Source organism: Papilio xuthus, unplaced genomic scaffold (assembly GCF_000836235.2).
Source record: "Papilio xuthus unplaced genomic scaffold, Pxut_1.1 DF827597.1, whole genome shotgun sequence".
In the NCBI taxonomy this organism is placed as follows: Eukaryota; Metazoa; Arthropoda; class Insecta; order Lepidoptera; family Papilionidae; genus Papilio; species Papilio xuthus.
In genome coordinates, this window is record NW_013531052.1 from 946766 (window position 1) to 961326 (window position 14561).

Sequence of the window (14561 nt, forward strand, 5' to 3'; positions counted from 1 at the left end):
GAAGTTTAAACTTCAATGCAACACAACTGGTTGGTTCAGTTCTGTTCGCGCAAAGTTTTTCTTTGCAACTACATTGCTACATTTTGACGCTATATCTATGCGAAGATTCTAAGAAGTTAAGAACCTTAAAAAATCACAATATGTTATCATGTTTGTTTGTTTTTTATTCGCAGATAATAAAACCTCACTTTATTAAATTAATTATCAGAAGACTAGTTGGCGCGCGTGACTCCGTCTGCACGGAATTAAAAAGAGCTTAATTAGTGGGCTATGTGTTCTTGCCTAATATGTTCTACCTAAAGATAAAAAAGGATTATAAATATTCTAACCTGAGTTTCCAACACCAATATCTTCGTTTAAAATATATTGTCATCCCTGTTTTATGAAAGATAATTTATACAGGGATATGGGCGTCAGAAACCAACGACAAGTAGTTTACAGTCTTGTAAGATAACTGGCAAGTAACATTGGCGTTCTTGCAGCCGGCAGGTTGGGAGAGGGCGTACAAACAATGCGCTTTCAAATCTCACAATATGATGTAGTCTGCGGCAACTGCGATATGTGAGGAGGCTCGACTTGAGTGCCTGCTCGTTAGTCAGAGAGCTTAAATTATGCCACAACCCTATGGAAGCCCTCACATGCGTAACTTATTTATAAATGTGGCAGACGTACGTATGAAAAAAATATATGTTTAATGCAGTTAAATTATATTTGACGGGACTCGTGACCACCGGAGTTCATCGGCGCATTCAGTTATCATGAACTCTCGACACACTTTGCATTCATTAATATTAAATTTGTACACTTTCTGGTAAGTTTAAAGGAAGGACAGAGACATAAATTTGTTAAGAGTTAAATCTTGGGATGGAATTGCGGTAATTGTCATTGTATAATGCCAAATATTAAATGTAGAAAAAGCTGTCGCCCACGACTCTGTCCGCGCGAAATTACAAAAAAAAAAACATAATAAGTAGCTTATGTATTATTCCAGACTGTATTCTATATGTATGCAATATTTCATCGCGATCCGTTCAGCCATTCTGGAGATACCTTCAAACAAACATCCATCTATCTAAACATTCGCATTTATAATATTAGTAAGATGTAAGATATACATAGCTCTTAATTTCGTTTTCTTATTTACAACTGTACGTACAATAATATATGTTAAAAATAAAGCAAAACTTCTAATTTAGACAAACACCAACTCACTAAAAATTCGAAAGGATTGCACACCAAAAGAAAAAATAACTTCAATGGAGTTGACAAGATAATGCTTAATTATGCCATACAGTAATCGTTAATTCAAACATTTGCTTTTCTGTATCGTTTTATCGTTTCCGCGACATGAGCACAAACAAATGCAATGCAGATGTAAACGTCAAGGATACACGTGTTTGTAGTAACAAGAAACTGCAATGAAGTGCAAACACGGCCAGACACCGAGGGAGGACACAAAAAGGAATAGAAAACATTTGTTTACTGATCGTCTCTTTTACTGTCAGTGTTTTATCCTATTTAATATTCCATTTCGATTAACAATACTATGAGAATTCACGTGCAAGTGATAATAAAAATAGCGTCAGAAAGTTCGTAGACACTTTAAAAAAAGTAACAAAATCATTAGTTTAATTAGAGAAGTGATATTAATTTTAATTTAAATAAACGTGTTTAACACGACAAAACATAAATTGATTTGTAAGTTTAGTAAACAAGGTGCCATATGCGATAGTGGCGAAAAGATTTAAGTTAGATTTGATGAAAATAACGCACTACAAAATTTTCACTTTTCATGATTAGAACCATATGTTATTCTATAAATGTGACCGAGTAGATTGTGTACACAAATATACGTTGATAATAAAGCTTAGATTACACGGCAATAACATGTTGATACAATAACATGGATACTGTGGTTCCCATTCGTCCACTTTCCCCGCCGTCTGCGGTTTCGATCGCGCCGTCCGTTGCCGAGGGGACCTTCACTTTCATCCGGGATGTGCAATCGCTACTCGCAACGTCTTTCTCCCAACACTCCTAACGATCGATACTATTGTGTCGGGGAATTGTAACTCTCTCTCTCTTTCTTATAAATGTATTTCTACATGAATACTATATGTAAATGTTATTTTATGTATTGTTGGCGGGTTTGTTGTTCGATTTTTGATGTTCAATCACGCATGTCACTTAACACAAAAATGTTACAATAAAATAAACGCATTTGGAGTTGTTTCACGTGTTTTCAAAGTAGAAGTAGTTCAGAGTAGAAGTAGAAGGATTATTACGTCTAAATATGAAGTTTACATCATAATAAGTACTGTTCAAATAAATGTACGTTTAGTCCAAATCTGTAACTTAAGCGAAGCATGGGTTAAGAAAATTAATATCATCAATCAATTTAAAACATAACAAATTACTTATACCGCTTTCAAATTCGATAAGTCAATATCAATTTATATTGGCATATTTTCATTCGGTCTACTAACCTAACTGAAATGGCCGTAGCCCTGTATCTGATTAGTTTGAAAGGGTCGGCATATAGAGAGCAATTAACTGCCAGGAGTTTCGTGGTAAAACTAATATTTGCAAATGCGTGACAATTATCTACCTCGGGTCAGCGTCTCATTGTGTAACGGGTTTATGCGGTTACATCTGATGTCAGAGTACACTATATTAATTAAATGACAGAGGTAAATTGAGGAAACAATTACGTATAAACAACCTAATAAAAAAGTGTTTTTTTATATCATAAGGTGGCAAACGAGCGAGAGGCTACCTGAAATCTCTGAAATAGCGAAGTGAACGTTGCCCATAGACATACGCAATCGCATATGCGTTGCCTACCTTTAATCGACGGAGGAGAGGATGCACAGAAAGAAAATATTTTCCCTTTCCATGCATTCTCTCATCCGGAAAGTCCACTTCCAATTCCCATCCTTTCCTCATAAGAAAAAGGGTGATTAGATTAAAGTATGAAGAAGATTTTGTTACTTACGAAATAATGGCATTATGCAACTGACAAAAAGTTGTAAAAGACATTATTCATCTAACAATCGGGCAAAAATACAAATTAAATAAGTAACCGTATACATAATGTTTCTGAGATTAAAATCTCTGTATAAAAATATCGTCATCCTTGTCATTATCTTTGACAAAACAGAGATAACAATATGTTTTGAAACCGGAAAAAAAATCTCATTAGCTTAGGATGGCAATTTTTTTATTTTATCTATAGTGATTGGTTTTCGTGCGGTTGGAAATAGCGTTACATTAGTTGGTCAGAACATCGATATCGTTCCATTATGGAAATTGACAGGTGTGGGGTTGGAACACCCCTTGTTGTTGATACATATAAAAGCTGTACCTAATATTAATAGGTGTTATGATTTATGTTTTTAGATACACGTACTTGTTAACGGTGAAGGAAAACATCGCGATGCAACCTGCACATATCTGAGAAGAAATTCAAAGATATGTGTGAAGTTAACCAACCCGCACTTGGCCAGAGTGGTTGACTATGGACTAATCCCCCTTAACTTAACTTAAACCCTAAGGTGGGCTCCGAGCCCCTTGGTGGGGACGTATAGTGAGCTGATGATGATGACTTGTTAACAATAAATTCTCATATTACCACGTTGTACAATGGTTTGGCAATACTTACTTGTGAATATTTCGATGGATGGATTTATCTATAGATGGACAGATGAAAGGATGGATGGAGGTTTGAAGGAACAGCTGCATCTTGATTAAATTTGGCGCAGATGTAGAACATAGTCTGGAGGAACACATAGGCACCTTATTAAGTTTTTTTTCCGCACGGACGGAGTCGCGGGCGACAGCAAGTTAAGATAATATGTATATGTTTGTAATTAATTTGTTAACACGCAGTATTCGTCATTTTAATATATTCACAATTTTGTAACACTGAAATTAGAAAATCATTTGAGGAATTGACGCAATTTATATAAACAATAATGTAATTCAAATACATACTCACAGGCAATACATATGTAATTACATATACAAACACCAAGCCCTAAAAGAGATTTGTCATGTAAAAACTACAATACAATTGACTGAATACATTCGAAGGCTGGACTCACATAATAAGATACAATCTCGTGAAGAGGGATCACAACAGGCCCTAAACAAATTGATCAGCCCTTCGCATCTACGAAATATATACGGTGTTTTTGTTACGACCTTTTCAAGTCTACGTAAACAGAATACTCGACGCTTTCCATTACTAATAGACTTGAAAAATGTTTCACTTGTTATCGACTTTATATCGTCTGATAATTTCTGAAGCATTCGTGCTTCTTTTATAATTGTGTAATACACTTTTTTATTTTAATACCATAAGATAAACACAAGAAATTTTAAAATGACAAAGAATATACTTAGTGCAAGAGTAAATAAAACCAAAAGCTATCAATTTAAAAGAAGCTTGTTATACTTTAATATGTGCTGATCTAAAGTCAATAAATGTTCCATAGGTTATTGACTTATAATACAGATGGGCAACGACTCAAAATAGCTGACTAAGCATATTTGTTCAATCGCTATAGAAAACGATTTGCTGACTTGCATGCTAAGGCATGCACGAGTAAATTTTTGATACACTATGCTGACAAATAGCTGCAGAACTCAAGTGAATCGTGAAAATGTTAATTTGATTATACATAGACAGGTTTCAACACTTTTTGAAAACAATCAAGTATCTCTAAATTTCAACATGTACAGTCAGCTGTATAAATAAGTGTACATTTGCAAAACTGTAGCTACATGTAAAAATGCCACGGTTTTAAAAAATACGTATGCAAGTATTCGTCAATAACATGTATAAATGGTTGGTAGTATATTAAAGGACACGTATATACGTTTTTTAAAAAACAGTTGCTTGTACAAGTTTCTAAAATTTAGTATATTTATACATATTTATTCATATTTATACAGCTGACTGTAAATTAACAAACAAAAACGTAAAAGATATATCGTCAATCAAAAACAAAGAACGATTACCAGGAATTCTGAGTTAAATTACACATTTGTACTATTCAGTAAAAAATTCGAATAAAAACTTACTTCATTAATAACGAAGAGAAAGCACAGTTGGCTCTTCATAAATTAAATATAACGATAATACAAATAGAACGTAATGAAACATAAAGTTAAACAATTTGCGAGTAAAATATTTGCAAGGCAATTATGATATATTCATTGTGAGGATCTTTTTTGAATGCAATTGAAATTATTTTCGTTATTTACATTGATCCTGCTTTTTATAAAACGATGAGCGAATTTTATATTTTTAATGGTTTTTTAACAGACGTAACAAAAGTTCTACAGGTTTAAATAAATTGGCAAGTTATTTATGACCGTAGAAATTTATTGCCGTGACTCTTGTACTACAATACATATTTTAGTTTCTATTTATTATAGTAAAAAGTTTAAAAGGCATGATGTACAACGATGTATCGACGACGCGTGTCGCGGCGTATCGACTACATGGCAACTGTATAGACTTGCATCACCATCTTGAAAATCGTAGCGACTTTTTTACAGTGATCTAGACAAATAGGTTGCCAGCGATTGGTTTTGGACGACTGAAGAATAAAATGTCGTCAACGCGTGTCTGGCTACGATCCTCTATAACACTATACAGCGTAATTAGCTAAGCGACTAAAATTGCTGATTTCGAAGATTTACGTAGCCACGTTTATGAAGGGTCTAAAAGATAGCGCGGAGACATATTGTAGTTCTAAATTATTTTACACTTTAGTAAATGATATTGCAATTTGCCATCACACATCGGAAATTACTTGTTGATATGCAATCGGCAAGGTCGGAAACGAGCAAACACCTCACTTACACTTCGATGTCAATAACCTAATTACTTTTAACTGTATTATATCTTCATATATTTGTATTTCTCTAATTATTTAATTCGCATAAAGTGAAAAGTATATTTTATTTTCCTCTTGCGTTGCGGATTTCAATGGGCGTCGACGTATTTGAAAAGATAAATAAGCTATTCAATTTAAAATAAATTTACTTCATTTGGCAGAATATAAAATCTTTAGCTCCAAACATTTGGCGATGCCAAAACGGCAAATGACTTTCGTCTAATTCCCTTCTCTATTATCGATATTCAATATTTTTAAAGAGACTATTGATACAAAATATTTAATTTAATCCAGTTACAAAACGATATTGTCATATTTTGGACAAACACCGATACGAAATGTAATGTCCGAATAAACGTATGGCTATTATATTTGATTGTATACGTATCTCTTGGAATATGAACGTCTTTGAACAGCTTTATGAAAGTACTATAGACCTTAAATTTCCCAAAGGTGTCTATTGGCTACATAATAACGGCATGGTCAGGATACAATATCGCATCCTAAGCAAATCGTTGTACCGTTCCTGAGAGAGCATTATTTACTTTTATCGCGATATTGCGGACGTAGTTTTGGGACACTTTTATATTACGTTTGATGACAAAATAGCAAACGATACCGGCGCGGAAAATACAATCGTTTTATAGTTCTTTTGCTGCCTAAATTATATTGTAAACATTAAATTAGAGTTACACGGTGCAATGAGCACGGTGCAACACGGTCGGGTTACAGAAGCCTAAAGGACGATTGCCAGCTGCTAAGTAACAGATGTTGGGGAAATGCATTGTATAATTATGCAACCGCGACTTATTACCGACTGGTTATAAAGTATTTAAACGAAACAATTATATTCCCTTTAATGTTTGTTACTACTATAGTCATGGGAATATAACAGACATGTTTTGTCCCGACTAATGCTCTTTGGCGGGTATGTCTGTTGTTATGTAAGACAAGTTGTATGTATGTTAATTCTTATATGAAATGTAACGGACCAATTGACTTTGGCGAATTATGGGATTTAATTAGTATTGCCTTCCAGTGTGTCAATGGATAAAGTCAGTCGGGTTTATTGATTTTTAGAATAAACATTTAGTTTTAAATACTTAGTTTCTTAATTAAAATCGTCTAAAGGTGTAACAACTGGATAAAGATCTAATTAACAACATCTTATCTTACCCATCCCAAACAGTTCTTGATGTTTAATGAGGTTGGTTTTATTTATCATGGTATAAAGATTTGTCAAACATGTGATTTTTCAAGGGGTCTTATGCGGCTTTGATCAGTTCCTGTACGCTTGACGATCCGCACTCGCGGAAACTTACACGGAACGCTGCCTCGTTTGTGAAAAGCCAATGAGTATCGCAGGATGCGGCATTTCTTTAAGAATCAAAGTTTTTCGGGATCGCATAATGAAGGTCATTAGGCGGTCCGTCCCTTGTCAATAATACGCTTGAAGTTTTTGGGAAATATGAAATGGAATTTTGTGGAAAAAAATTTGGCACATGAGTTGTAAATGTTTGGCAAATAAAATGTCCTGATATGAGATAAACTTTGCAAAGTAGAAACAAAATTGTGCAGTATAAGTATGGCTCGCACCGAAGGTACTGTTTCTGGATCCAGACATTAAATTCATCTAAATAATTTATCTTACTAATATAACTGCGAATGTTTAGATGGATGGATGGATGATTGTTTCTTTGCAGGTATCTCAAGAACGGCTGTATGGATTACGCTGAAATTTGACATAGATGTAGAAGAAGATGTAGTTAAGTTTTTATTAATACCGCGCGGACGGAGTCACGGGCGACAGTTAGTTGTAAAATAAAATAATTTAACCAATGTCCTTTCGTTAAGAATTAAATGACATATATGTATGTGTAATTCTTTTAAGATATATATAATTGCGAGAAAAAGAATTTCTGTAGCTTTATTCAAATGATGTTCGGGACGTTTACTGTAGGCTGGCATTTACGTAATCCCTTATGAAGAGAATTGCTATTCCCAAGATACATTGACTCGATATCTGAATTCAAAAGCTAATGGTATTTAGATATTTGATTCTCAGAATACATTATTCATAATAATACGACAATATTATTGGGAGTTTCATTAAATTGCTTTCATTTTAATCGCACAATTTTAACCACTGACCTTGGTAGTAGGTTAGTCAAATTGTTTAAAACCCTCAATAATAGTAAAAATAAAACTATATCGATAGAATATATGGAATGAATGAATGAAAAAACCTAAAACTCTTTAATATATTTTACTCTCTATAAATGCACTAGCTGCCGCCCGCGACTCTTAGTATTTATATAGTATTATTATTATATAGTAGTATTACCTAATTAGTATCCTATGAGTTCTTCCAGACTATGTTCTACATCAACGCCAAATTTTAGCGAGATACTTGCAGCCGTTCTGGAGATACATTCTAACAAACATCCATCCATCCTAACATTCGCATTTATAATATTAGTAAAAAATAAGATAAGATTTACAATGGTCTATTGTAGAAATCTGTGAAATATTTCATATTTTTATAGTTTGCGTACACAATGAGTTTATTATTTACGATTGTCATATTTGTGGTCGTCCATTCAAAGGCACCGCAATGACCCACAAACTCTCAAGTGCTGTACTCGAGGCCAGATCGCCCAATCAAAGTTACGAGCTATTTCCTTACCGCATAAAAGCGTGATACTGATTTATAGCAAGAGTACGCCCTCGTAAATAATACAATTTCACGATAGCTAGCCGACAATGCTTGGAGAATATCGTATCAAAGATGCTGCATAAATTTCGATCTCTATCCCATTTTAACATATGTTAAAATACCTTCTAACATATTACGTATAAAGTTTTCGGTGGATTTAGTCTGTCCTATCCGTAATAACATGTTTCATAAGAATTGCGGCGGTGAATGCGTGACGGATCACTGGAGATTCAAACATTCGTTTCCCCTCAGATACGCATAAAGCCTCTCTTTCGCAAGACGATAAAAACAATACTTTCATATTTCTCTATTTTGCATAACCGTTATAATTTTTTTGCCTAATAAAGCTAATGTTTATATGTTCTAATAAAAAAAAATCTCACTTCACGACGTCAAAAAAGAAATTGTGTCGCTTAATGAGAGGGGAAAGGGACTGAATCTTTTAATTAATGAAATGAAGTATTTACCAACAATACGCTAGACAAGCTTTCCACAATATTAATGGGTATGATTTTATAGCAAAGTTTAATAATATACAATTGTTTCTTCTAAACTGATATATAAACACGGCTAAACACTCACGTATATTCGTCCGGTGGCGGCACCGGTTTAGTATAATGTCTCACGAGTGCGTCCCGGTGGCCTTATTTGGTCCTCTTTCCCTTCCCGCCCTTTTTCTTATAAGGAAAGTATGGAAAGTGGAAGTGGACTTTCCGGATGAGAGGATGCATGGTAAGGGAAAGTATTTTTTTCTGTGCATCCTCTCCTCCGTCGATTAAAGGTAGGCAACGCTTATGCAAATGCGTAAGTCTATGGGCAACGGTCACTTCGCTATTTCAGCGATTTCGGGTGGCCGCTCGCTCGTTTGCCACCTTATGATATAAAAAAAAACGAAAGTTTGAATAATTTAATTGTTTCTTCTTTATGTAATTAAAGTTATTCCGATAATGTCTTCTTGTAAGCGAAACCGAAACAACTTAGAGTAACAGGAAAGGTTAAACGGGAATGAATAAAGTTGGGTAAAGTTTCATTTGACAATTTAAAGTTTGTTGAAATAGTTAAGACTAAAGCGGTGAGAAAATACAATACTGATGGTCCGCTTTGACGGCAAAGGGGGTTGGAAAGCAATCCGATGGACACGACAACGTTGGTTGGTTGTTAGTAGTTGCATGGAGTTAATGAGTTAACCGAGTTCAGGAATATACAAGTTGGAAGTTCTAATTTTACACCGGGCATGTGGCTAAAGTTATCACAGTGTGATTGTAAGTTGTCTAACTAGCCTTACGAGGAAAACATAGTAGTTGCGAAACTGAAATTTACAAAATTTACAAGGACGCCGATATTGAAACCTCGATATAGTGGTGTGGTATAGAACTTTATTTCTTTTATCAATTGCTGTTAGTGTTGTACTGATGACTTACAGGCTTTTGCAAAATATCAGTGTTTTGGCCCCCCGAGGCAATAAACATACAGCTGAGCAAAGACCCTAACTGTTCTGCATTGCAACGCTTAATTATAATATGTTTCATTTTTTATGTTTTAATTGTATTTCAAGTGTTGTAATGTCTTTGAAAGGATTAAATGTCTTATTATTATATAATCTAAATAAATATATTTCTATATGAATAAATAAAAGTTTAGAAAAGGCGGTATGCGGAAAAAGCAATTAAATTGATTCGATTAAATGAACCGTTCATGAAGTCAAACATGATAAATATAAAAGTATAAAGTTGTTAAAATCGAGCTACGCCAAATTGGGGGGCAGTGTCGGGGGATACGTCTGCAAAGTTTGCAGTAGCGACAAGATGGATGGGGCGCCACTGTAGCGGTAGCCGCGCAGCATCACTAACCAACTCAGTTACTGCCCAAACTGAGCGTGCCAAAGTTTCCTTTTTGCAATGTCCGTTGTAAGCTCCAGAGTAAATGTTTTATCGTTTACTTTCAGACACGCTAAAAGTATTATTTGATTTGATATTAATTTTAATAGTGTATCTGCAGAGGTATAATAAATCAATTTTATTTAGTACCACAGTGGCTGTTATGCAAATAAACTATATTTATATTTTATTACTTTTATAATGCGGAAGTAGTAAAAATATAGAGGTTATCAACACAATGTTGTCAATATGATCCTAAAATTTATGTCCAATATAAAAACGTAAGCGTAAACTTAACAATGTGAAAACCCTTGACTTAACGGATTACAATGTACACGAGTATAAATTTTATTTTTAATAAACTTTCTTAATTAGGTTCTTGACTTAACATTCTAACCATCTCTGTTTTCTTAAAGAGAAGGAAAAGGATAACACTATTTTTTTTTATAAATGCATCGGCAATGGAAACCCGTTGATACTAATATTTAGAGATATCTGGTTGAAGAACCTATTTTTTAATTTTTATCCATAAATCCTAAACAATTACTGCTAAGGCTATTAATAAATAATAAAAATAAAATGTTTCTTTATACCGTTACCGTCCATTAACAATTGGAAAGATAAATGTTATAAGATCGAGAAAGGTACCATCTGGCCTATAGGCTTGTTTTAAAAATGTTAAAGTAATTACGCCTATCGGGTCCGCACCTGCCCCAAGTTCTCCCCACGCTTCCTTTCCCCCTCCCTCTGTGATAAGGAAGACTTTTTTACCTTTAACTTAATTACTTGATTTATACAATTTATTAAGCAAACTCACATAGTATAGAGCTGAAAAAAAAGCTAATTTTCTCTACGTATCGGTAACTTTTTGAAGAATTATGTTTTGTCATAATTGCAATAAATCTGTATATTTTTGTGTAAACAAATAAATATCAGCAACGATGTTCAAACACTGGTGTTACCTAACTAATAATTTAAAAATCCTGACCTGACAGTACTTTAATAATTTTAATAACATCATTTTCTATATGCGAAAAGGAAATATTCCCTTATTTTTCTGTGCCGCAAAAATTTTGTTATTACTAATCAATATTCTTGTTCCGTTATTTCTACAGCATAAAGTCAAGATTTTTAAGTATTGTATAATATTTGCTTTAGTATTATCAAGCAAAAACAATTATGTTAAGTGCGTAGTCATGTAGGCGTATGAAAGTCTTTAGGGATGTACTTTGGCATTTTCACGCAGCTAAATTCATTATAATGTCAGCTGTTGTACGGTTTTGTTTACGGTAAGTTTATGTGTTATGTATGTGTAATAAATGTTATATTATTATTTTTATGTAAAGAAATAACAAAAGTAAGATTTTTCATCACCATAATTGTTAAAAGTGACATTTAATAATTATCAATTTAGTTAAGTCATCATATATTATTTCATATAATTTAGGTATACAGAAGGTTAATTTCTTGGCGGATCATTCGATTTATAACATAGTAAAAATACATATTATATTTAATCTCAATGTTAATAAAATTAAATAAACATATTTGTAAAAAAACATAACAGATGCAATGCAATTACATTTTAAAACAAACAACATACAGTTTTTCCAACTACAGCACGTTTGCTACAAACAATAGTATCTCGTTTGCTGCCGCAAATTCATTTTTTTGTGGTAAAAGAAAAGCATTACTAAAGTGCTTCTTTGTTGTTTCCTTTCATATGCAAAAGTGTATAAAACTAACTAACCTATGTTTTAAATTCGGGTACAATTCTTTAGATTTTATCGTTCACATGTTTGTCTTCCGCTGTGTTTATCGTTGTTTCAAACCACTTAAATTCTTTAACACTTAAACATACTCGTAAGCTTATCGTCCCCAATACTAAGGTTTAATTAGAAACAAGTTTAGTACACTCATCTATTTAGGAGGCGTCAACATTAGTAATGGTGTGTAATACTTACTCGGCTCCATTTTTTCCTCCCCTGTGCAACATGCCCGCGCGTGCCATCTCACGCCCACGCTCTGAAACAAAAAAAACAGTCGATCCATTAACGTCGAGACGTTCACGAGTTTTTCCGCATCTTTACGCTCACTAAATACGGCTTATGAACCTACTTTATTCAATATTAGAGAGAAGATACACCAAATTATACCGACCCCAATTTCAACCTAATTTTTCTCAACATTAATAATGCATTCTCTCCTACTAATTATTCCATTGTGTCCCCCTAAATTCAATTCGGTATACCGGTCCTTTATATCTTTAGGAATAAAGCGATTTCTTTTTATTGTAAGATTTCTACTATATTTCACGTTGAATATTTTTGATTAAAACGACATAGGAAGCTTGAATGAGTAATAAGGGGCGGATAATTTGTGTTTCCTTTGTTGTTTAAGCCTATGGTTTTCTTATTTCATTTAATGTCAATCTTATAAAAAGTTGACTGAAATAAAATAAAAAAAGGGCGCGAACAAAAACCTTCCAAGGCCATACATCAATTAGCGCTGACGTCTATCTGGAAGTTCGTAAGAAAGATGTAGAAGCATTTATTTAACAGTTTAATCAGCAATCAATTAAGCGAGAGAGGAAGAGAGCTTGATAAATTGGCCGTGGAAAATATTTGAGCGTCGCAACGCTTTGCAGCTCCTAGTTAAACAACGACACGCCGCCATCGCTTTAAATGCGTCGCTAATTTATGAGAGACGTTTTTAAAACGATTCATTTTGTTGGTGGTTGCCAAAGAAAAACAATAAATATACATCGGTATGGGTAACTTCGTCTGGCAGTGCAGACATGAATATTTAACTTTTACAATTTATTATGAATTCTGCCGATCGGCGTCAGTCGGGCCCGACGTTGGTGTGTACGGAATTGTGTACGGAAACATGTTCGTTATTGGAGGGAGGCATAGACAACGAAGTTTTTTTTTAAATCATTAAACAGACAGTAGACGTATCAGATATCAAATGATAGGAGTACCTATAATAATACTGCGCTGAATATGATTTTGGCAAACAATAGGTATTAAAATATGTTAAGTGTATTAGGTAGTCCAACGATAAAGTACAGGTCCATGTACTGCATGGATGGCCATAATGAATGCACGCACCCAATATAACATCAGTACTCATTTGTCATTCCGAGAAGAATACAAATGAAATTATAAATATCTAGCTATAGGACATATCTCTAAAGAACCATGCTGCAAGTGGAGCAAAGAGTCTTATTAACAGCACCGCAATTACTTTGCTTAAGGAAGAAGGAACTGCCAAAAATGTAACCGAACTAATTGCAGTAATTACCCCAAATAGCTATCAGTTAACGTGATTTGAGCAACAGATATGTGCGAAGTACCAGCCACGTGCGACTAATTGTATCAACAATATACAAAGTTAGTCAATAATTGTATTGTAAGTGGGAGTTGTAGCATTAGCATAAACAAACATAATAACAATGATGTGGTGTACATACTTATAATTAACATAACGAGCCAGCTTAACTGGATTACAAGCTTTATTAATCGCGAAAATTTAGCGCAGCCTGTAATGGAAACTCTATGACTATGGAGTAACGGACTAAGCAATAAGACAACGATGTACTAGAAAATTCTACAACTTATCAAGGGTTTTGAGTTACAGACAACAATCTTATTACGCATTTCATGTTAGCACTTACGTCTGTATGAATGCATACTGAAAAAAATTATATACTTGGATAAAATGAACACAAGAGCACGCAAGCTTAGGATTTCTTGTTCGTTTTTATTTGACTGCGTACGCTTGATAGGTCCTGTCATTTCAAAGTCAAAGTGGAGCGTCGACTCTTGGTGTCAAAGACACGCGATTCAGACATTATCCTGGCAACACTTACAAACATATGTCACGAAGCAATTTAATTGATTTAGGATTTATAGAGCAAATAAAATGTGTCGTTACTTTTGTCGCTTAACATTTATGTTGACATTAAAAGTTTGTTGTGATTATTATTAGAACTTTTATTGTGAGTGTTGGTTAGGGCTTCTTTGAGTGAGAAAACAATTTATTTTTATGACTTAATTG

At 33.9% G+C, this 14561-nt stretch overlaps 1 protein-coding gene across 2 annotated transcripts in view; it reads right to left on the minus strand.

Moving 5' to 3' along the window:
- Positions 1 to 14561, minus strand: part of LOC106118217 (uncharacterized) — a 127165-nt gene that overhangs the window by 39652 nt on the left and 72952 nt on the right. For both annotated transcript variants that reach the window (XM_013312800.1, XM_013312799.1), the window contains one exon: positions 12464 to 12524. In XM_013312800.1, the coding sequence (XP_013168254.1) occupies positions 12464 to 12510 (47 nt within the window). In that variant the 5' untranslated portion in view covers positions 12511 to 12524. The remainder of the gene's footprint in view (positions 1 to 12463; positions 12525 to 14561) is intronic.